We start from the raw sequence: 22,664 nt of genomic DNA, 5'->3' as shown, positions 1-22,664 counted from the left end.
TAAATGACACATCTCCCAGGGATAGCGTGCTGCTGCCGGAGCTGCTGCGCCGGACACTGGACTGCTGCGTTGTTTTTTAAAGGCCAATGGAAATTTAATTGCATATTTTTCTCTGCTGCACCACAAACCCGTTCTCACTCCCAACTCCTCATTATTACTGCCGCTTGGTCAGTGCTGCTCAGCATCGGCTACCGACGAACAGAGGCGCCCTTTAGCGACTGTATGCGACCACAGACTGTATGAAACATCTTAACTCATCCAAAAAACGGGCAGAGAGGTGGTTCGTCTGTGGAGCTGAGGCGGCCCAGAGGAAACAGCTAGAAGCTAGTGACCTGGTACGGCACTCACCTGTCACTCAAAGCGGCCATGCCCTCGTTTAGCAGAACTTTAAGATTTAATATAATTTAAACGGGTACTTCAGCTCCTCTCCAGCGGCTCCCTGTGGATTTTTAAAAATGGAAATGAATAACTGTTCTTTGTTTACATTTTCATTTTTATTTATTATTGTTGTAGGTCTGTAGGGCCACATTGAGGAAAAAAAAGAAATCCTAGTTTTCGAGAATAAAGTCATAGGTTTATGAGAAAAAAAGTCGTAATATTATGAAAATAAAGTAAAGGTTTACAAGAAAAAAGTCATATGAGAAGTCATAAAGTCATAATATTGTAAAGTAGTAATTTTACGTGTTATTTTCTTTTTTTCTCGTAAAGATATGACTTTATTCTTGTAATATTATGACTTTTTTTCTCGTTAAGTTATGACTTTATTCTTGTAATATTATGACTTTTTTTCTCATAATATTATGACTTTTTTTTCTTGCTAAGTTATGACTTTTTTCTCGTAATATTACGACTTTATTCTGTAAATCTCAGATTTTTTTCCCTCAATGTGGCCCTAATACTCCGTAGTACATTAGCTCTTTGGTCCTCACTGCATTAGACTTATATACTATATACTTAGACTATAAACTGTGTCACCTTCATCACAATGATCACATGTTTTGTGGCTCCAGACAGATTATTATTTATTTTTTCTCTTCTGATAATAAAGGTTGCTGACCCCTGTCCTATGTCTATCGTTAGTCACGTGACTCGTTAATATCGTGAGTCAGAGAAGTTAACGTCAACCGCGACCGTTTCCTAACCCTACCTAAGTGGTTGTGTTGCCGTAACCCTAAAACTTCCCGTCAAAACTGAAGTTTATTTTGAAAGGACACTATGCATGTGATGAACTCATATTGACACGTCCAAATCTACCGCTGGAGGGGAACCTAGTGCGTAGATATCTGGCGGTATTTGCCGAGTTGGGAGTAAGAATGTGATTGCAGCATTCAGAGCTGCTCTGTAAATGTCCTGTGCGCTCTTATGAGAAAAAAAAACACTATCCATATTATACATATTTTTTTATATTTTTTTGTGATTGAACCATCTCTCTGTGCGTATACCAGTCCGATTGTTTCTCTGTCTGTGGGTAAATTCTGCACTGCAAACACACTTTAGCAGGCTTGCTATCTAATTATCCAGGCAGCTGTGGCACGTTGAAGTGTAAATGTGGGAGAATAAATATCTGACTCTTTAGCTGCTAAATGCTCCACCATGCTGTTAGTGCAGCTTTCCTAACACATCTCCTCGGCTTATAAACTCCAGGTAGCGGTTACCAGCACACACGTTTGTTTACATTGTGTCTCGGTGCCCCTGTTGACCCAGCTGTCAATCAAACACAAGCATCCTTCCTCCCACTCAGAGGCTTGGAGACTAAAGGAGCATTTCATTCTGAAATTCACTTGTCCGTGTTTTTTAATCCTAAAATCAGTTCACAAATTGTGATTCCAGTTGTACGTTAAAGTGTGTAGAACCTTTCCGGCTATAGCTAAGTGATACAGAGTGATTGTATGCGCTCGCAGCTATACTAGCGACTGTTCACAAGCCTTGTTTCCAATTTACCGTGATTACTCATCCACCCTCCCACTCAAGTGCTTGCAGATATGGATTTGCGTTTCAGTGTCTGTTTCATCTTCAGGAACCCAGTGTGTAACTCAATTATGCCTCGGGTTTCATGACGATTGATTGATCACTTCAGTTCGCTCTTTTCTCTCTTAATGAAGACTGAGGACCGGCGACAATCACTCAATTACACTTCTTCAGTGTACATAGAAGAAGAGCAGGCATCAGGAATCCATTCCTTACCTTTTATCGCCGTGTCACGTACGTGCCGATAAAGGCTTTGTACACATTTACTATCGACTTAAAGGCTCGGCAGCCTTTTCTCAGCCCGTCATCGTAAACGTGATCTGACATGACAAACTCAGCTAATTTTAAAAATCCATTTATCGTTAAATGGCATCTGACTTATAGGAGCAGGGGGAAAAGTTCAGTTGAGATCCAGAGATACTCTTTGAGTAATTCCTTCGGGTGCCTGTCAGGATTACCGGGTAGACCTCTGTGGGAATTGAAATCAGGTTGAATTAGGTTACTGTATACGGGAGACGTACGTGTGGTGATGAAACACAGCGGAAGTGTACCTCAACCCCCCGCGGCTATCTGTCAGTCAGAGATGGTAGAAGACACGGGGAGGGAAGCGACCCCTTACAAAAAACTAGTAGACTTCAAGTTTATTTAAGTAAAGTTCAAGTATATATTTATGTAGTAAGTATACTAATATCAATATACTAGTAGTATACTTGTAAGTGTACTACTTTAATACTTCTTGGGACTAAATTGGCCCACTATTTAGTTTATTAAAATATACTTTAAGTAGAAGAATAGTAAACTTTGAGTACACAACTAGTTTAAACAAAAGTTTTATTTTGTACTGCAACTATTCTATAAGTATACTGATAGTTTACTAGTTTTATACTTGTAGCCCACGTTTTAGTTTATGAGAGTACACTTTAAACAACTAGTTTAATTATTTTTATACTGCAAGTATAGGCTACTTGTATATATTTTGCAGCCCACTTTTTAGCAGAGATGTGGACTCGAGTCGCACTTAAGTCGCACACACAGTGTCAGTATGAGCCAAGTATACTTCGACTTTTTTGTATACTGTACTTGTCAGTATGAACCAAGTATACTTAGACTTTTCTATATCCTTGTCAGTATGAACCAAGTATACTTAGACTTTTCTGTATACTTGTGAGTATGAGCCAAGCATACTTTTGTTGAGTATATCTCTGATAAATACATAAAAAGTAAACTGAAAGCATAGTCTCTTTTTCTAATTTTAAAAGAAGTATACTAATAGCACACTTGAATAAACTTCTTTTTGGTAAGGGACAGAAAAAAAGAAAGAAAGAAAGAAAGAAAGAAAGGGGTGAAAGCAAAGAACCGCACTGATCCAGGATCAAAATAGGAAGCGAGGACGAAGCGAAGAGGTTGGAGGGAGCGGGGACAATGAAAGGGAGGGATGAAGAGACGAGGGCAGGCCAGACTAAACTCTGCCTTTTTCCTGCTCAAAGCGAGAGCAAACTGCAGGGACGGGGAAAGGTGATGACGAGGTCACCTCTGTTTTTCACCTCAGCTTTGAGGTGGAGATAGACAGGCGAAGTGAAACACATGGAAAGGTGACGGCGGAGGATGAAGAAAGAGAGGAGGGGAGAGGGGGGATGGTCGTGGCAGAGTGGCATAACAAGCACAGGAGGGTGCAGAGAAAAAGACCGTCCGCTCGGTCCTCACTTTGTCCTCAGAGAGCTGCCTTAATAGAGCGCTTGTTTCCAGGCTGCCACTCAGGATAACGAGTAGGATAACTGCAGTGTGTCTCATCGTCTCTCTTCCTCCTCCTTCCTGTTCTCCTCCTCCTCAAGCCCACCCTCATCCTCCTCCTCCTCTCTTTGTGTGGGTTTTTCTCTTGTCAGTTTCCACGTCTTTCAGTCAGCAAGGTAACTCCAAAATAACTGTTGTTCCGTGGCCTTGACCTCTCCGGGAGATGGAGACAGAAAAATTTGTTTTGTGTAGTCTTTATTTTCCAGAGCAAAGAGAGAGAGAGAGAGAGAGAGGAAAAACATGACATGATTTAACAAGTGAAAACGCTGCACCATCCATGATTCAACTAAAGCATGATGATTCAGTAGAGCTCTCAGGCAGCGCTCCTTGTCTGATTGTCATCGTTGATGATTTAATTACAATGATCTTCCATTATCCTTTTACGCAAAGATGATAAAAGAGAAGGCGAGACTTTTGCGAGTGTGTTGTTTCCTCACTGTACCTCACACATTCATTCTTGTCAAGCACCAAGGTGCGACGACGAGCGAGTTTCACCGTCCTAAAAAACACACAGCGGCACTTTAAAAAGTTGATTTGACAGCAGCGACGGGCCGTAATTGTAGCTGACAGGTTTGGCTCGGATGAAAGAGACGCCGATGGATCTTCTGTTGAGGGTGTAACCCTCTGTTGTTACAGCCAAGTTTTTTTTTAAAAACACCTGAATGAAAACTGGCTGAAAATAACCCATTTGCATATTTTTAGACTTCACTTCGCCATCAGTGTCTGTTATAAATAGTATGCGACTGCTCGGTTGTACTTTGAACATCTTCATGGCGTTGGGGAGAAGAAGAACAAATTCAGCTTGATTTGTTTTTCTATTCTGGCAATACACCTCATGCAGCTTTTCCCCTTTAAAAGCTCCCCACGCTTTTATCGCGCTGAAATTCGCAGACAACAAACAGCATTGGATATTTCTCTTCAGGAGGGAGGGGGGGGGGGGATTTGTATTAATTTTCAGAAGATGAGATAGTTATGGTGTTTGCCGTGGACTGTGTCCTTTTCACCCAGCATTGCTGACCTAAGGGGAGAAAATGAGGCGCTCTGCTCGCACCAAACTGATGTAATTAGAAGGAGTGTGAGCTTTTTAAAGTCTGCCGCACCGAAAGAGAGAGCATTTTGAACCTGTCCAGTACGGAGAAAAAAAGGAATATGCTTCCCATTTTTTAGAATAGATAAGGCCCCTAATCTGCAGGACATTTCATCAACGGTTAATCTGCTGCAGAAATTCTATTAAAAGGCTGTGGGCTCATTAGCCAATAGATCTTAATCCCATTACTGGCCGGGGCGGCGGGGGACCATGAGCCCGTCTGCCTGTCGCTCTCTATGGGGGATACTGTTGCAGGCAGTTGTGGAGAAGGTCAGACACAGCACACTGCCATTTTCATAATGAGAGCATCATGCATCATGCACAATCATAAAAAAAAAACACATCACTGGCTATGCAGACACATTTAATCACGGTGCATGTCTGGGCCTAACATATTTAGCCCTACCGTGTAATAACAGGCTTTATTTCCTCTCTCGTGTGGCCCCCTTAGTTTAATTAAATGTTAGCTGTAATATCAGAGTGATCTGCCTCTCTGCTTGCATTATGCTCATTGTTGGAAATTATATTGGATTTGTTCTTGGTTGATGTTTGCGGGGAAGGTGCAGCAGGGTCGCTCGTTGAAATAAAAGGGGTTGAATGGCGGCCTGTTGTAAACCGAAGAGAGGGAAGAAGAGAAGATGAAATGGAAGGAGAAATACAAGAGAAGAAGAACGTCAGTAATCAAAGTCTTTTATTAAAGACAAGAACGAGGAGGAGGCAGAGTCAAGGATATCTCTAAGTGGAGCTCCATGAAAACAAACACGAGCTCCATCTATTGACAGCCACCCACAGGATGTGTTAGGAGTCGTGTTAAAGCTCCTCAATGAGATTTCATCGCAGGTCACTTCATAGAAACTCCCAATGTCCGAGCAAAGTTCAATAAAAGGTGCACGCTCACCTCAGAATGTATTTGTTTGCCTGCATGTGTTGGAGGATTAGACTGCGTGGGACTTTTACTGACATTTCAAAACGCAAGCCTGTTAAATCTCTGGCTTCTTAGAATAGGGCTTGTTATATTAGATTCATTCATTCCCTGCTATCTTTTATTGATACAGATGTCCTTCTCTGGCTATGCAACGCAACAGTTGATCAATGAAGCCTACGGACTAGACTCACTCAAACGCCAGACACGTTTGTTATATCAATTATAAACCCGTCGATGTTGAAAATGCCTACCGGGCAAGAATGGAGCTCAATAGCCCGTCGACTGTAAAGAGCATATTGAAAGATGTCAGTGAGCGTATACGGAGGTCTTATTGTTTCTTTCTCTTCTCTTCTCTTCTCTTCAGATATTGATGAGTGTGCAGACGGCTTCGTCGAGTGCGATAGTAAATCCACTTGTGTCAACTTGCCCGGCTGGTACCACTGTGAGTGCCGTGATGGCTACCATGACAACGGCTTGTTTTCCGCCAGTGGGGAATCATGTGTAGGTGAGTGGTGCACCTCGACTGTCTTTTTACACAAATATACAACATGATGGTCGAAAAAAGTTTCATTGTTATTCTGGTTTAAGGATTCAGGTGCAGGGAATCACATTTTTTTTTTGTAAAGAACAAAATTGTCACCTTTGAATTTGTGACATTTCATGAATGTTTCAAGTCATGAAGAAAGGATTTATTTTTCTATTCTTTTTATTTTTTCCAGGATATAATAGAATAAACATGTAGGTTATCAGTGTCCAAAATTTACATTTTTAAATGTGTCTGAGATCTTGAAGTTGTGATGCGACTTGAACGTAAAATCTTCAACAGGATATTGTCACTTTATCTTAAAGGTCCCATATTGTGAAAAGTGAGATTTTTAGGTCTTTTATATTATAAAGCAGGTTTAAGTGCTTTATAAATACTGTTAAACGATCAAAACGCTCACTATATGGAGAAATACACACAGCCTGTATTCAGAAATTGCGCGTTTGAAACAAGCCGTTTTCGATTTCTGTCCATTTGTGATGTCACAAATCTACAATATTTAGACCATTACACGGTTTTAAACGTAAACATTCTAAATGTGTCCCGGTTTATTTCTTGTTGCAGTGTATGTGAATAACATCAGCTGACAGGAAGTAAACATGGACCCAAACTGTTGCCTAGCAACACAGTTCTGTTGCAATTCTGTTGAAATGCACTAAAACGGAGCGTTTCAGACAGAGGGTAAATACAGGTATATTCAGACAGACAGTATGAGGAAAATAATGTGTTTTTTGAACATTACAGCATGTAAACATGTTCTAGTAGAAACACAAAATACAAGTATGAACCTGAAAAATTAGCACGATATGGGACCTTTAACACATAATATATATATTATTAATTTGTTAATAGATAATACATTTTTTCGATCTTAGATTTTAGAGCATTTTAGCATTGCAAGAAGTACCTTTTAGTACCGATATACTGTGTCATCTGCTCTGTGCGACGCTCGTTGTGCTACGTCACTGTCATTACAAAAGTATCTTTTACGTCAAAGACAAACGTAATCCCTGTCAAAATGTCTTTCCCTTCTGTTACGGTCCTCTGAGACCGTAACACCTTCAAACGTAATTGAGAATTCAGAGATAGGGCTGTTCTGGGCTGCATACGTCAGAAAACATGTGATTCAACAAGCTGTTCAGATTTTACTCCTCTTCCTATGTCACATGCAGACTCATTACATCAGACTCATCACATGCAGACTCATTACATCAGGCTCGTTGGAGATGAGTCAGGCCTGCGCAGAATCGATCACCGGCGATCGCTGCGCAATGCAAGCCGGTTAGATTTGTGTCCGACTTGATGCCGACTTGCTCCGACGTCATGCACACGTGGGCAACGATAACCTCACGAGATCGAGGCGGCCGCAGTTGCTCTCCACCGACTGCAAGACACAGGGCATTATGGGAAACGCCTGATCAAAGAGCTGATTGGCTCTTAGTTTTGAAAGCAAACACCACGTGTTGTAGAAAGTCATAACTTTCTGTGTATTTGTAATATTTAACGCTAGATTGTAGGATATTAGTCTCATGTTGTGCAATGAAGGTTTCATCTGTTAACAAACACATCTTGTGTGGTTGATAATAATAATAATTATTATAATAATGAAGGTTATCTATATATAACAGTTATCAAAACGAGTGCTCATTATGTGCTTTACAAGGTGGACATAAAAATCATAAAGGATAGAATCCAACACCAGACACGCGCACATTTCCACATATATTTACAAACAAATATAAATAAATCCCAACGTGGTCTGAAAGCGTATTCTAGTAGAAACCCAAAATACAAGTATGAACCTGAAAATGAGCATGGTATGTCCCCTTTAAAGGTCTTTTCTTTGATTTTAGATTCAGGATTAAGAGCAAGTTACAGCAAAGAAAAGAGTGCCTTTTAATTAAGCAGAACTTTGTTATATGAATCTATGAGTCACCCGCCATCAGAAACTCACTCTACTTTAGTTTCATAAGACGTGTCGTTACGCTCCTGTAAGTAACGGTGTGATTGGATAGGTATGTCATTATCGTGTTTTCCCTCCAAAACGTCAGTTTGCTTTTTGCAGCAGCCTGCTCATTTTTCTGGAACAGTCTCTGTGATACAGCACCGCCAGGAGAAGTGTCAACTGTCAAAATGGAAACCCTCAATCTACAGCAACATAGAAGCATTGCCTGTAACAATAGTGCTAGTGCTGCTCAACTCGTTGACCCCGTCCTGGCTGTCAGTTTGAGTCGGGGAGAAGCAGGGAAAAAAGCGCATTAAAGGCACTCTCAAAAAACGCGAACCTGTCCGTGCTTCACAAAGCAAAGTTATAATTTCACCATAAGTAGGTTTCTGGGTTACATTACAGTCGTGTACTAAATGTTTCCCCCGAGAAAAATGTTGTATTGTTATATTTTCCTGCTGCATTTGAGCTGACGGGTGCAGAGAGCAGGTCATTGTGGACAAAAGATGTTGGCGCTCATTACTACAGGACATGCTCTTTTACCTTGTCACCGTGTTATTAAAGCAAATATTACCAAGGCTTTCCACAAGCCATGCATGAAGTGCACTGAGCATATGTGTGATGCCATCTTCTGTGTCGCTCCCCGCAGATATTAATGAATGCAAGACGGGGAGGAACACCTGTGCCAACGACACGGTGTGCTTCAACCTGGACGGTGGCTATGACTGCCGGTGCCCCCACGGGCACAACTGCACCGGCGACTGTATCCATGACAACAAGGTCAAGCACAGTGGGCAGATCTGGGTGCTGGACAGCGATAGGTGCTCCGTGTGCTCCTGCCAAGTAAGAAAACAGACACTGAGAGATGGACACTGAAAGAGTAGAGACGGGGGTAGATGGACACTGAGAGAGTAGAGACGGAGGTAGATGGACACTGAGAGCGTAGAGACAAGAGGTACATGGATTGAATGAAACCGACAGAGACAGACAAGTGGAAAGATGGATGAGATAAGAAAAGACGGAGAGGGAGATAGAAACAGAGGAAATGTGCCCGCTGCCAAAGATAGTTGAGTAATGACGTTCCCTCTCTCTGGTACTGCATGTGCACCCAACTGGTCTATGATTGAATTTTCTGTTTTCTGTTTGTTTATTCTCTCTCTCTGCTATCTTAAGTGTCTAAACAAAGAATAACAGAGCAAGTGTAAACCTGTTCTTCTCTATGAGTGATGACGTCTCCCACAGTGCCAATCAGCAACAAACGCCACCGTGTTTAGTCCTGTAATCATTCTGCTCCCCTTGAACCGGAGATATTTAAAAATATATATCTTAGCACATTGGTGCAATGCATGAAGTTTTCTTTTTAAATTAGACATGACGTGACGGTGCATGAAGGACCAATGTCATGCCACCTTTGAGTGAATAGTACTATGACCCAATGGCATCAATATTTAGGACAGTTAAAGGCGGGGTTGTCGATGTTCTCCAGTGAACACTATTTGTTATATTGGTTGAAATGGTCTTTACACCCCAACAGCGATCCATTATCCATAGAGGTCAGGTACATTTTGGGAAATATTAGAATGCAATGATTAATCAAATGCTGCTGAAAATGAAAGTCGGTCCCCGTCTGCAACCCGTCTCCTTTCTAAAACCAACAAGGGAATGTGTATGATAATGTTTAGGATAATGTGTAGGAGAATGTGTAGGATAACGTGTAGGATAACGTGTAGGATAATGTGTAGGATAGTGTGTAGGATAGTGTGTAGGCATGGAAAGACACAAAAAGTGAGTGCAGATGGAAACTCTGGCAACAATAAACCCTGATGTGTGACAGTGCTCTTGACAATGACAGTGATGAGCAGTTTCATTAAAGTGCACGAGCTATATGTAGTGATTTTTAAAGGTCTACCGGAGTGACTCACTCTTTTGATGCAGTTGCTTTGATTGATTTCTGACACCACAGTGACAAGACATCTGGGAACAGTTTGTCCGGAAAACTCCTCCTATATCATCCCAACACACATTTTCTCTCCGTGATTATCAGGTCACGGACCAGTCATACTTTGCATTTCAGCGTTTCACTCAACCCTAATGCCAAGTGTCTGGCAGTATGAAGGTGATTATAGTGGATTAGTGTCGGTAGTGAATGATCAAGCAGCAAATTATTCATTTGATTACAAAGGACCAGGGCAGAAATGGCTCCTTAATTAAATGAGTCATATTAATTGATTTGAGAGATTGAGGAGCTGCCTGTCAAAATTAGTTTTATTGAGCGATTGAAGGGAGCGGAGGAGTAAACATGTTATTGTTTGGACGGACACAGCTGGATATCAGAGGGAGAGCTGCGACTAACCGACGGGGGGAAACCAAGGTCAAACATCACAGAGGAGACAAAGACGGGGATGTGTCCAGACTGAGGTCCTGCAATATGCAAAGACTTAATTGTCTCAATCTGCTTGGAGCACCGGATGGGTGGGGTTTTACCGCATGAGTGCGTCTATCAGCGGGGGACGCTAATTTCTAAAACGTTTTAAAAATTAAAGTATTTTTATTTAATTGGAGGGGAAAAAAACTATTTACAGGAACTCTAGGTATCGCTGCAGCTCCTCGGCGTTGAAATGGTCCAAAATCCTAAATGAGGTGACAATAAAGAAAAATATGCACAACTGAAATTAATATTTGGGCATTGAGGAACCTGCAGGGTTAAATGTTAATTTATATTCGTCATGCATTAAGTACATTGCATGCATTTTTGTTGTCATTAATACTCATTTTGATATATATATCGCACTATTCAAGATTAATTTATTGTCACTAAACAGAGTGCAGCGAGATTTGAAGCAGTCCTGATGCAATCAGGTGCAATCACAAATAACATACAGTATAAAAGATAAGATAAAACCTTGTTCAATACAAGCTTAACCTAAACTACTAATACAATAAGTAAATATATATATCTAACTAGAAATGTTGACCTATGATACAATATAAACAATACAATTACAATACGGTCAAGGCAGTGAGTTATTGCACAGTGATAAGAGCCCTTATTGCACATGTATCAGTGGTGCAGTTGATAAATTACAAGAAATAATGTATCTGAATATAACGTGCAATAGGATGTAATATTATTAATTAATTATTAATGTATTATAGGTTGTAATATAGCTGACTCCAAATTATAACAGATTTCTTTAAATATATATTTTTTATTTAATCTTAAAAAAATAATTAATTAAAAAAATGTAAATTTATAAAATAAAATAATAATTAAAAAAGAATATATAAATATTTTTTTATTTAACCAGGAAAGCCTCATTGAGATTAAAAATCTTTTTCAAAAGTGTCCTGGTCAAAATGGGCAGCAAAAACCGTAACAGACTAACATATACAAAACTAGATAACACAAAGTACGTCACAGTGCCAACTATGAACGGCAACGTCCTCGGTTCGTGTCTGACCTTTCTCCTCTCATTTCCTGTCATCTCTTCTTCTTTCAGTGATCTAGTGTAAAAGAAATGAAATATACGATTGCTTTCAAAACAACCTAAAGTGGCACCTGAACTAGATATTCAACAACAATTGATTGTTTGGAACAATCTCTCACAATCTCTCACAGCCTCAAAGCCCAAGTTGACATATTCAAAACCCAAAGATATGTGGTTTAATATCATGGAAGACTACGAAAACCAGAAAATATTAACATTTGAGAAGCTGGAACCAAATATTGTTGGGCATTTTTTTAATTAAAAAAAAAATTTCTGTCAATGGACTAATTGATTAATCGACTTTTCATGTATCCGGATCAAACATTTCCACATTTATCTCTTTTATTTACTCAGACAGTTGCACATTAAAGTGGCAGCACCAGATGTGAGTAGAGGAGAGAAGGATGTGACGAAGGTAATGAGTTGAATTCAGACCCAATGCTGTTCTCATACGTTGAAGGAACCTTAAATCACCGAGACAACCAGACAGCCAAGTGCTTCTTCAAACACCACGCTGATGAACGGGAGCTCCTGAAGAACCACTGAGCTTCAGTATTCATAAAATACATTTTCAATCCGGCGTGTCTCTCCTACGGCACAAGCCGAGGCTGAACAGCCATAAAGCTTCACATCCGTTGCTAGGCTACACAGCCTTTTATTACAATATTTATTATCAACATACATGTTTAATGATCCCATCAGACAAATGGCCTTGTCTTTGCATGCATGTGATATATACGTGTTTGTGCTCCCTTGTGCTCAGGCCGGCCAAGTGATGTGCCGCAGGATGGTGTGCGACTGCGACAACCCCAACGCCGACCTGTTCTGCTGCCCCGAGTGCGACCCTCGACTGAGCAGCCAGTGTCTGCACCAGAACGGCCTGCTCACCTACGGCAGCGGGGACACCTGGGTGGAGAACTGCCAGCAGTGCCAGTGCCTGGTGAGTCGTCGGTGCTGGAGAAATAAACATGTTTATTAAACTTACAATCTCGGGAATTCAGTCGAAGCTTTTATCAAGAGCAATTTTACGGCGAGAAAGAAAAAACAACATAAAGCATTCATCGCTGTGCCACAGTGCCCATACAAGGAACGGAACAAATACTCTCTACAGTCTCCATGGAAATGCTCGCGAACGAGAGAGATGCTATGTAAAGAAAGTCAAGGAGAGAAGTTTTGTGGCAAGAGAGGGGGAGTGATTAAGAGGTGAATAGGAAGGTTGCAGAGAGGAGAAAATGAAGATTGCTTTTTACAACTCAGAAGAAAAGGGAGCGAGTGATTAGTGAGATTTTAAAGCATTCAAAGGACCCTCTGCAGTGTTGTGTGCTCTGATGGAATTATGCATTTTCTATTGAAGGATACTTCCAAGGTTGAGAGAACAGGAGAAAATGTGTGCGCCTGCCTGGAGAGTGGGAGGTGTAACGCCGAGCATCATCTGTGTGTGTGTGCTTTGAGAAGGTTGTGTTGATTGATGAGTATTTGCAGCATGTTGAGTGTCCTCTACATGCAATCCTGTTCCTCATACAAAACAAAATAACATTGTGTTCGTCGTATAAATCTTCCACGATGAGACATACGCACTGTTTCTCTCTGCGGTCTTCTCTCCGTGTCGACCTTTACACAGCGCTGCTGTTCAAACAACAGGGAAGCATTTCATGAGTGTTTCCCAATAAACCTGACAGAAACAATAAATCCTTCTACCTGCGATGCCCCCCCCCTCTCTCCACGTATCCGTATGCATATTAAATGCAAATGTCATCGTTTACATTCTACCACACTTGTCTTTGCCTCTCCCACACTCAGCTGCACCACACACCCACACTAGTGTCACTCCGTCTGTTCAGTGACTCACAAATCATCTTTGCTGTGGATCTCAGACGAGCACTTTACAACTCCTTTTTATCAATTGTTTTTACCCCCTTTTGTTGCTTTTAAAGATCTGACACACCAGCTGATAGAAGTTGGCTCCAGTCTGACAGATTTATGGTCTGAGTAGCAACACTAATGCCATTTCCTCCCTCTCCCTCCCCCCTTCCGCCATTGTAATGCCGTCCTGATGCCCGGACCTGAGGGTTGCTTTTTAGATTTCTTACAGCGAGCCATTATAGAAGAGCTTGAAAATCACTGCTCGGCTGAGAGGCAGCGAGGGAAGCACAGCCGGCTGGAAATGGGCTCGCTCGGCTTCACTCTCTGTGCTCACTGTAGGCACTTATATGTGTTGACACAAACAGACACAAACACATTTGAGAATGCGGGCATGCCGGTCTCAGCAGCAGCAGCGCTCACACACACACACATAGAGTATGCAAACACGAGTACATCGTAGGGATGGGAATCACCAGAGGATACCATCTTATTGTGATTTTAAACATTTGCGATATGCTGAGTGTTACGATGATAAGATATAGATATAGATAAGATATATTTCGATTAGGGCTGTCAAAGTTAACGTGATAATAATGCGTTAATGCAAATTAGTTTTAACGCCACTAATTTTTTAACGCATTAACGCAACTTGCGATTCTTAGATTGTAGCGGCTCAGTTTTAAAGCTAGAGTGAAGATACTGGTATCATGTGAAACTAGATGTTATGTCATACTACTTTGTCACAAAGGAGGCTAAATAACGCTCCAAATTTACGCTAAATTTTGGCGAGGAAAAACTGTCATTTTCAACCCATTTTCAAAGGGGTCCCTTGACCTCTGACCATCACTTTATGATAATCACATGCAGTTTGGGGCAAGTCATAGTCAAGTCAGCACACTGACACACTGACAGCTGTTGTTGCCTGTTGGGCTGCAGTTTGCCATGTTATGATTGGAGCATATTTTTTTAAGCTAAATGCAGTACCTGTGAGGGTTTCTGGATCAATATCTGTCATTGATTTATGTTGTTAATTGATTTACAATAATAAATGTATACATACATTTGTATAAAGCAGCATATTTGTCCACTCCCATGTTGATAAGAGGATTAAATACTTGACAAATCTCCCTTTAAGGTATGTTTTGAACAGATAAAAAATGTGCGATTAATTTGCAATTAATCACGATGAACTATGGACAATCATGCGATTAATCATGATTAACTATTTTAATCGATTGACAGCCGTAATTGCAATATATTGCTGTTTATTACCTTTTTTCAACTGCAAATTATGCAGTTTGTCAACATCTGTTTTATCTAATAAGATATAGTTTTCACTCACATATCTGGAGGTCAGAGGTCAAGGAACCCCTTTGAAAATGGCCATGCCAGTTTTTCCTCACCAAAATTTAGCATAACTTTATTTAGTGTTCTTCCCGACAAGCTAACATGACATGGTACTAATGGATTCCTTAGGTTTTCTAGTTTCATAAGATACCAGTATCTTCACTCTAGCTTTAAGACTGAGCCCGCTAAAACCTCTGAATGACAGAACAGCGGCCGTCGGATTATTAAGAGGTTAATAGTTTATATAATAAAAGATCGATTCTTGACGTTTGTGTATTGATACAATATTGCCACGCTAAATATCGAGATACTATGCTGTATTGATTTTCCCCCACTCCTAGTATACACGTGTCCACACACATACTCCATGTTTGAGAATGCAGGCACACCTGTCACCACGGCAACACATGCTCATGCTTTCATACATCCACGCATACACACACACACACTGTCAGACATAAAACACAATCAATGAAAGATGCACAGAAAACACACACAGCCAAGCAAAGCAAAGCAAAGGACCAGCAGCCACACGGTATGAAGAGCAGCGTTTGAAGAAGGCTGCTGTGCGATACTGTACGGCGGCTCCAGTAGCGTGACAGGGACGTGAAATGAACCTTGAATGCTGCCACACTTAGCAGAGCCATGGCTGTCCGGGCTCAGCAGGGGCCTTAAAACATACAGCGACAGCAGCCAGATGGGCAAATCATTCTCCCAAGACCAAGATGCGAATCCTTCTCAGCCGCCCTGTGCAACCATTTGAAATCAAGAATGTGGCCTTTTTGTGGAATGTGCACACTTGTGTGATTTGCTATCTTGTTAAATCGCCAGGAGATCAAAGAAGCAAATTCCTTCGCCGTAGGTCGGCGCTTTAGGTCGAGGCGAATAAAAGGAAGAGTGTGATTACTGTCGGCTGATCCCAGGCAAATATAAAAGGTCACTAGTTTTAATCTCCTGGAGGCATTTTATAACACACACAGTGAATCCTTACATCTGTCTGTGTAAAAGCAAAGTGATTAAATTACAGATACCACGACCGCTGAATGCAAAGCAGGATTAAAATAATCTGAAACATCACAAAGAAATGGTTTCAGTTTAAAGTTGATCAAGTTTCTGCGGGCGCTCTGTGTGAGTAGCAAATCTCCTTCTGCTTTGTGATCATAGGCCACATCTGCATAAGCAGACAAAGACGACGGTGTCCCTTTTCACAGCGTGGGACAGATACCTGAGGCTCCATTCAATCCCTCCCTCCGGCTCCGAGCAAAGAGTCGCCACTCGGAGGGGGGGGTGGGATTTCCCGCTTCAAATGTTTACACACGCCATGGAGGCAGGGAGGCAGGGAGTGAGCATTAGCACGGCGTGAGCCTCGGCTTTATAGCCGGTCTAATTTACAACAACATTTCTAAAAATGCTGAGCCAGAGGATTTTCAGTGATATTAAATATCCCCGGTGGGACACTTGCATCGAGCCTCTTGTAACTTAATGCACGTGTGTGTGTATGCTTTCTGCGTGTGCTTATACATATACAGTCTCTGAGCCCATATTTCATTTCCAGAGTAGGTGTGAAGCAGAATGGCTCACGGATGGCAGCGTAAGCAGAAGTGGGTCAGGCCAGAGTGATATAGCGTAGCGTAGTTAGGATGTGTAAAGTTGGCCAACATCTATATGACCCGATTTCTCAGGCCAATAGAAAATGGCAGCAGCAGGAGGAATCCAATAAGGCGCTCTGTGTGCTGAACGCTGGAGATTAATATGGGAACAACAATAAGAGAGAACAAGTCAATTAAAAAGCTGGAGCGTTTACTTCTCCAGTCAGAAAGCTGCTGACGTTGTTGGAAGACTGCTCGGCTCATCTAGATTTTCTAGGTACCTTAACAACTTTTTTTCATCAAGTAGTGATGCTCCCTCTGGCATGCAAATACACAGCGTCAGGAGAAATATGTGTAGATGCATGAATGACTTGTTTAGGGCTGGGAAATTCAATTTATTATTTTGAACTGTCTCTGTCTGTCTATCCATCTCACCTCCTCTCTCTCTCTCTCTCTCTGTCTCTCCACCTCTCCAGCAGGGGCAGGTGGACTGCTGGCCTCTGCCGTGCCCTCCCGTGGACTGTGAGTTTACCGTGGTGCCCGAGGGCGAGTGCTGTCCCCGCTGCGTCACCGACCCCTGCCAGGCCGACACCATCCGCAACGACATCACCAAGACGTGCACGGACGAGCACAACATCTCACGCTTCAGCGGCTCCTCCTGGATTAAACATGGCACAGAGTGCACCCTGTGCCAGTGCAAGGTAAGGCAGCGCCAGTCGGCCCCCGCCGGCAGCCTCCTCCAAACAGCAAATTACAGTTCAGCCTAGTTCAGTGGCAGACGAGACACCAGATACAAATGGTTTGGAGATTGAGAACCCTCTGTGCTTTGTCAGAAAAAGGAATAGTACACTACGGTCCCGACTTTGCATTGAGGAGGAAATCTGTGCATCGATTTGTGCATCTTTAACACCTCGTGGCTGTGTTTATGACACGTGAATGGTAAATATGTCTGCAGGTGTTGATGCAGCAGTTTGCACACAGAAAACACACATTTCACTAAGTTCTAAAGAGCAGTAACAGAAAAGGAAATCTGATATTCATACAAGAATAAACTTTTTGTTCAAAAGCACAATAAAAAGTTTAACAAATAACATGTGATGTTCCATTTGAGAACTTTCAATTGTCCAAGTTTGACATTATTAGGGACCAATTTGTTAACAAGAATACTCTTATCACTTATCTTTAAAAGAATAGTTACATTTCTGGGGGGGAAATGTGTGTATTAACTTTCTTGCAGAGAATTACATAAGAAGATTGACTCACATATCTTAGCTTAGCTTAGTATAAAGACTGGAAACAGGGGGAAACAGCTAGCCTGGCTCTGTCCGAACGTAACGAAATCTGCTCTCTAGCACCTCTAAAGCTCACTTAATAACATGTTATATCTCTCAATATATAATGTATAAAAAACAGAAATGTTAAAATGATAAGCGAAAACATGGCCTTCAGTGCCGTACTTTGCTTTGCTCGTCTTTCAATGAAGAAATACTCTCCAGTTCTGATAGAACTGATGCTATAGCAGCATCTACGCCGCTAACCTCTTCAGGAGCCGCCGTGTCGTCCCACGCTACGGTCTCACACGCCTAAGCCACGCCTGTTAGCTGCCAGCTCCTCACAGGACGCTGATTGGTCCGTACTGTGGTTCGCCACAAACGCATTACTTTACATTATTAGGAATTTTCGTGTGATATGTGATCCCGTGATTTTCGCATGATCTTGTGACATCGCGAGAATCCAGCAGCCGTGCAAGGTAAATAACTTCCAACAAGACATCTGTTTCCAGTCTTCATGCTAAATTAAGAAAGCCAACTGTCGGCTGCCGGCTTCATATTTAATACAAAGATATGAGAATGTCATCGATCCTCTCATCTAACTGTCAGCAAGAAAGCGATAAGTGTGTTTCCCAACATGTTGAACTGTTCCTTTAATAAACCTCGGACTAAGAGAAACCCGCAGTGAGGAAAACATCTGTCAGCCCCTCATTTTCCTGGCCTCTGGCTCAGCTACAGTACAGCAGGGAATCACAGCCGGTGTTAAACAAGCAGACATGTTTGCACACGCAGCACTTACAATGTATAGAGCCTCAGATATTCTATCTAGAAAACGGAGACAAACTCACGTAATTGGTTTGAGAAAGCTGCTCTCTATAAGTTTTTGTTTTAAGACTTGTGGCACAGAAACAATCGCTGGGGAAGTAAACTATGCAGGCGAATATCCTCTTCATTAACTATTGTGAGCATAAATTGTTTGCCTCAGCTTTCGGAGTAATCCACAAAGACTGACTCCCTTGCCTTGAGTTTCTAGGATGGAATGTTTTCTCTCTGCTCGTCTACATTTGCAGCCATTCTCAATAGACGAGCTGATGAATATTCAAAGTCTTTATGCTATCTTGCAAAGATAGACTTGCATTGAATTCAAACACATAAAGGTGGATTTAATGTTTCTGAACAGGGCTGCTTTCGGTACAGTCGGTTTTATAGCGTTCTGATTTGGTTTGGTGATTTAGCACATATACAGAGCTGCAAACTTTTAGCGATCCAGGGAGTTCATCAGCTTCCCCTAGTTTAAAGCCAAATGAGACTCTGAGACCGTTCACATTTCTATTCTCAGTAGAATAACTCCACCTTGGATCAGTTGTTGCCGAAATGACACCCAGAGGAATTTTAAATGCCAAACTGAACCTGTATGCTGCTGCAGCATCTCCGCCGTCGCCGCCGCCGCCGTCGCCACCTGAAAATATGAACTGTTGAGCTTTAAAGAGGTTAAAGTGTGACTTCTCTCTCCTGTCATTTCCAGAACGGACACATCTGCTGCTCAGTGGACCCCATGTGCCTTTAGTCTCGGCAGATCTGAAGGCACCTGTACAGCGTTCTCCATGTAAAAAAAAGTAACACCACCCCTATGTCCTCCTCACTGTCCTCCTCCCAGACGTGGGTCACACAGCGTTTTGCATTGTTAGGATTTGTTTTTAGCCTGCTGAACCAAATGGACGGGGCTTACGAATCAGGATAACTCATACAATGTCACGTATGTCAAATACAGACAAATTGAACCTTCAGGTACTTTCTGCTGATTTCTAGCTCTTATTGTATGTTCTATATGGTGAACTCCGGCCAGCTGGTGCCTCACGCACGTCAAGAGTGTTTCTGCAAATCCTCTGTGACCCACGTCTGCCTCCTCAACTCCTCTTTATACCAAATGCAAACCTATATCATACCAAACAGATGATGGACTACAGTTTTCCTCAAACCCACTCTCTTTGTTCCGTCTCACCACTTTAGAGTGAACCTTTAAGGATCACCGTCCCCCCCCCCCCCCCCCCCCACTCCGAATCATTGCTACATGAATCTGTAAGATATTACTATTACTGGCATGACTGTGCTTGATGTCCAAACATTTTTGCTGATTTCTAAATTCTCAGTGATGATGATGATGATGATGATGATCCCTTAGATAGAGTAAAAGGCAGTTAGCATAAGGTTCCGTTGCCACATGTATGAATTGTCTATATTATGTGGTGCTTTGTAGCATTTTGTTCCATTTCTCTTTTTTGTAATTTTTCTTTCCAAGCTTGTTATTGTGTAATAGTGAAATAAAGTATTTCCATTTACATTTAATTCTTGTCTTTGGCGTGTGTGTTATTGTGTTCACTCAGTTGCCAGTTTATTAAGTACACCTAGCTAAAACAAATGCAATGTAAGACAACAGTCTAGTGCAATAAATCCTACCTTCATGAAGATTATAATGTTTCTATTATTTTGCCCACTCCATTTATATCAATGAGGGTCGGCTAAATAACAGAAAGCACAAACTACATTCTCCAAAATGGTCATAAAGTTGAATCAAACCAATTTGAACAAACACTGAACATTAATTAACCCTTAAACTGGAGTATCAGCACTCCTTTAATTGGCTATGAATATTAAGTACTGTGGTCTTCAATACAGTGTTGTTGTTTCAGGATTTGGGAACTACTTTAAAGGTCCCATATTGTAAAAAGTGAGATTTTCATGTCTTTTATATTATAAAGCAGGTTTAAGGGATATATAAATACTGTTAAACTATCAAAACGCTGAATCCACAGAGAAATACACACCGCTCGTATTCAGAAACTGCGTTTGAAACAAGCCGTCAGGATCTATGTACATGTGATGTCACAAATCTACAATATTTAGACAATTTCAGTTTTAAACGTAAACATTCTAAATGTGTCCCAGTTTATTTCCTGTTGCAGTGTATGTGAATGAAATCAGCTGACTGGAAGTAAACATGGACCCAAACTGTTGCCTAACAACACAGTTCCATTGCAATTCCATTGAAATGCACTAAAACGGAGCGTTTCTGACAGAGGGTGAATACAGGTATATTCAGACAGACAATATGAGGAGAATAAAGTGTTTTTTTAACATTACAGCATGTAAACATGTTCTAGTAGAAACCCAAAATACAAGTATGAACCTGAAGATGAGCACGATATGTCCCCTTTAAGACATCTGATATAAAGGGTAAATTGTAAATAATGGCTTTAATAAAGGTTAATACCTACAAACACTTTTATGATGAACAAGGTATTAACCGTTAACAAAGACAAAATCTTTGTAAAAGATAACAAAAAAACTTTTAAAGTTCATTTTTGACCTTGTAAACAACAACTAAACTGATATTCTAAATCAAAATATTGAGATATTCAGTCACAATTTTGAGAAAGTTTCTCATTATTTTGAGATGCTAAGTCATTATTTTGAGATACTGTAAATACTGAGATACTACGTAAGTCAAAATATTGAGAAGGTTTCTCATTATTTTGAGATACACTGTAAAAAAAAAAAAAGAATAAAAATAACGGAAATTTTCCGGCAGCAGGGGCGCCAGAAAATGTTTGTTAAAAAACGGGAAAATACTGTCCGTTAATTAACATAAATAAACTGTAACCAGTAATTATCTTTATATAACTAGCCTTTATTACCTAAATATTACAAGAAATATTTTACTTTTAAAATGTATTTATTGTTAGAATAGTCATACACCGTAAATCTAAGACCATTTACATATAAATCACAAATGAAACATAGAATTTTACGTTGCAAAAGCCCAAATTTACATTAACTCAGAAGTTTTGCAAAAAAACATCTGTATTTTTACAAGAAATATTTTTAGAATTCCATGAAATCCTTTTCTTCTAACATGAATTAATTGTTAAAATAGAGTCATAAACATCTAAAAAACAGAATAATTATTTTTAAAAATGATCAAGAAAAGCTTAAATACAGATAATTACGATTGTGATTACAAAAAATACTGTAAATCTAAGACCATTTACGTATAAATCACAAATGAAACATGTCATTTTTACATTTTTTTTCTGTCATTTTGAAATATAGACAAAAAATGTAAAAGTTCTTGAAAAAAACTGTAAAAAAAACAAACATTTTTTTTTACAGTTTTTTTCAAGAAATTTTAAATTTTTTGTATGTCATTATTTTTCAGATGCTAGCTCCTTATTTTGAGATAGTTTGTCATTATAATGACTTACAGGTTGTTGTTTTTTTAGCATAATAACTAGTCATCGGTTGGTCACACAACCTATATACAATGTAGATTGGATGGATCAATGTGCTAACTATGTTACAAGGTTACAGTGAACCTCATACTTTACATGTACAACTGGTAATCTCGTACTAGATTAAAAGTGTTTTTTATTATCAATATTTATTACCGTCTGTCTTCCACCATCAGACGCTGCAGAGGGATTTGATTGATTCAGTAAATTGAATGAGTAAAATCAAATTTGTGGCTTTCATAGATCCAACACTAATAGCGTTGCTACATGATTTGTATTTTCGCCGAGGGCCCCTTGTGTTGAATACACTTCAACATCCACATATTTGGATGCAGAGAACAGACCATCTATAGTTGTAGCACACGGATTCCTCTCCTCCCTACTTTGTCCTGTGCCTCTGGAGATGGTAGTAATACTTGTATCGCAGAAGAGCACTTAAAGCTCCTAATATAATTATCTATCAGTTCACAGCGGCGGACAAATGAGTTCAGCCTGGAGATGGCTTTATTTCCCTGTGGAGCATCCTCTCCCATACCAACTGATTTTCCGACTCTACC

At 40.6% G+C, this 22,664-nt stretch overlaps 1 protein-coding gene across 1 annotated transcript in view; it reads left to right on the top strand.

Moving 5' to 3' along the window:
* nell2a (neural EGFL like 2a) overlaps window positions 1-20,164 on the top strand; it is a 98,197-nt gene extending 78,033 nt beyond the window's left edge. The window contains exons 16-20 of the mRNA XM_037767356.1: window positions 6,136-6,276; window positions 8,910-9,103; window positions 12,512-12,688; window positions 17,024-17,248; window positions 19,344-20,164. Coding sequence (XP_037623284.1) covers window positions 6,136-6,276; window positions 8,910-9,103; window positions 12,512-12,688; window positions 17,024-17,248; window positions 19,344-19,385 — 779 coding nt within the window. The 3' untranslated portion in view covers window positions 19,386-20,164. The remainder of the gene's footprint in view (window positions 1-6,135; window positions 6,277-8,909; window positions 9,104-12,511; window positions 12,689-17,023; window positions 17,249-19,343) is intronic.
* Window positions 20,165-22,664: the final 2,500 nt, after the last annotated feature.

The sequence above is a fragment of the Sebastes umbrosus genome, chromosome 4 (genome assembly GCF_015220745.1).
Source record: "Sebastes umbrosus isolate fSebUmb1 chromosome 4, fSebUmb1.pri, whole genome shotgun sequence".
In the NCBI taxonomy this organism is placed as follows: Eukaryota; Metazoa; Chordata; class Actinopteri; order Perciformes; family Sebastidae; genus Sebastes; species Sebastes umbrosus.
This window is presented reverse-complemented; position numbering and strand designations above follow the sequence as displayed.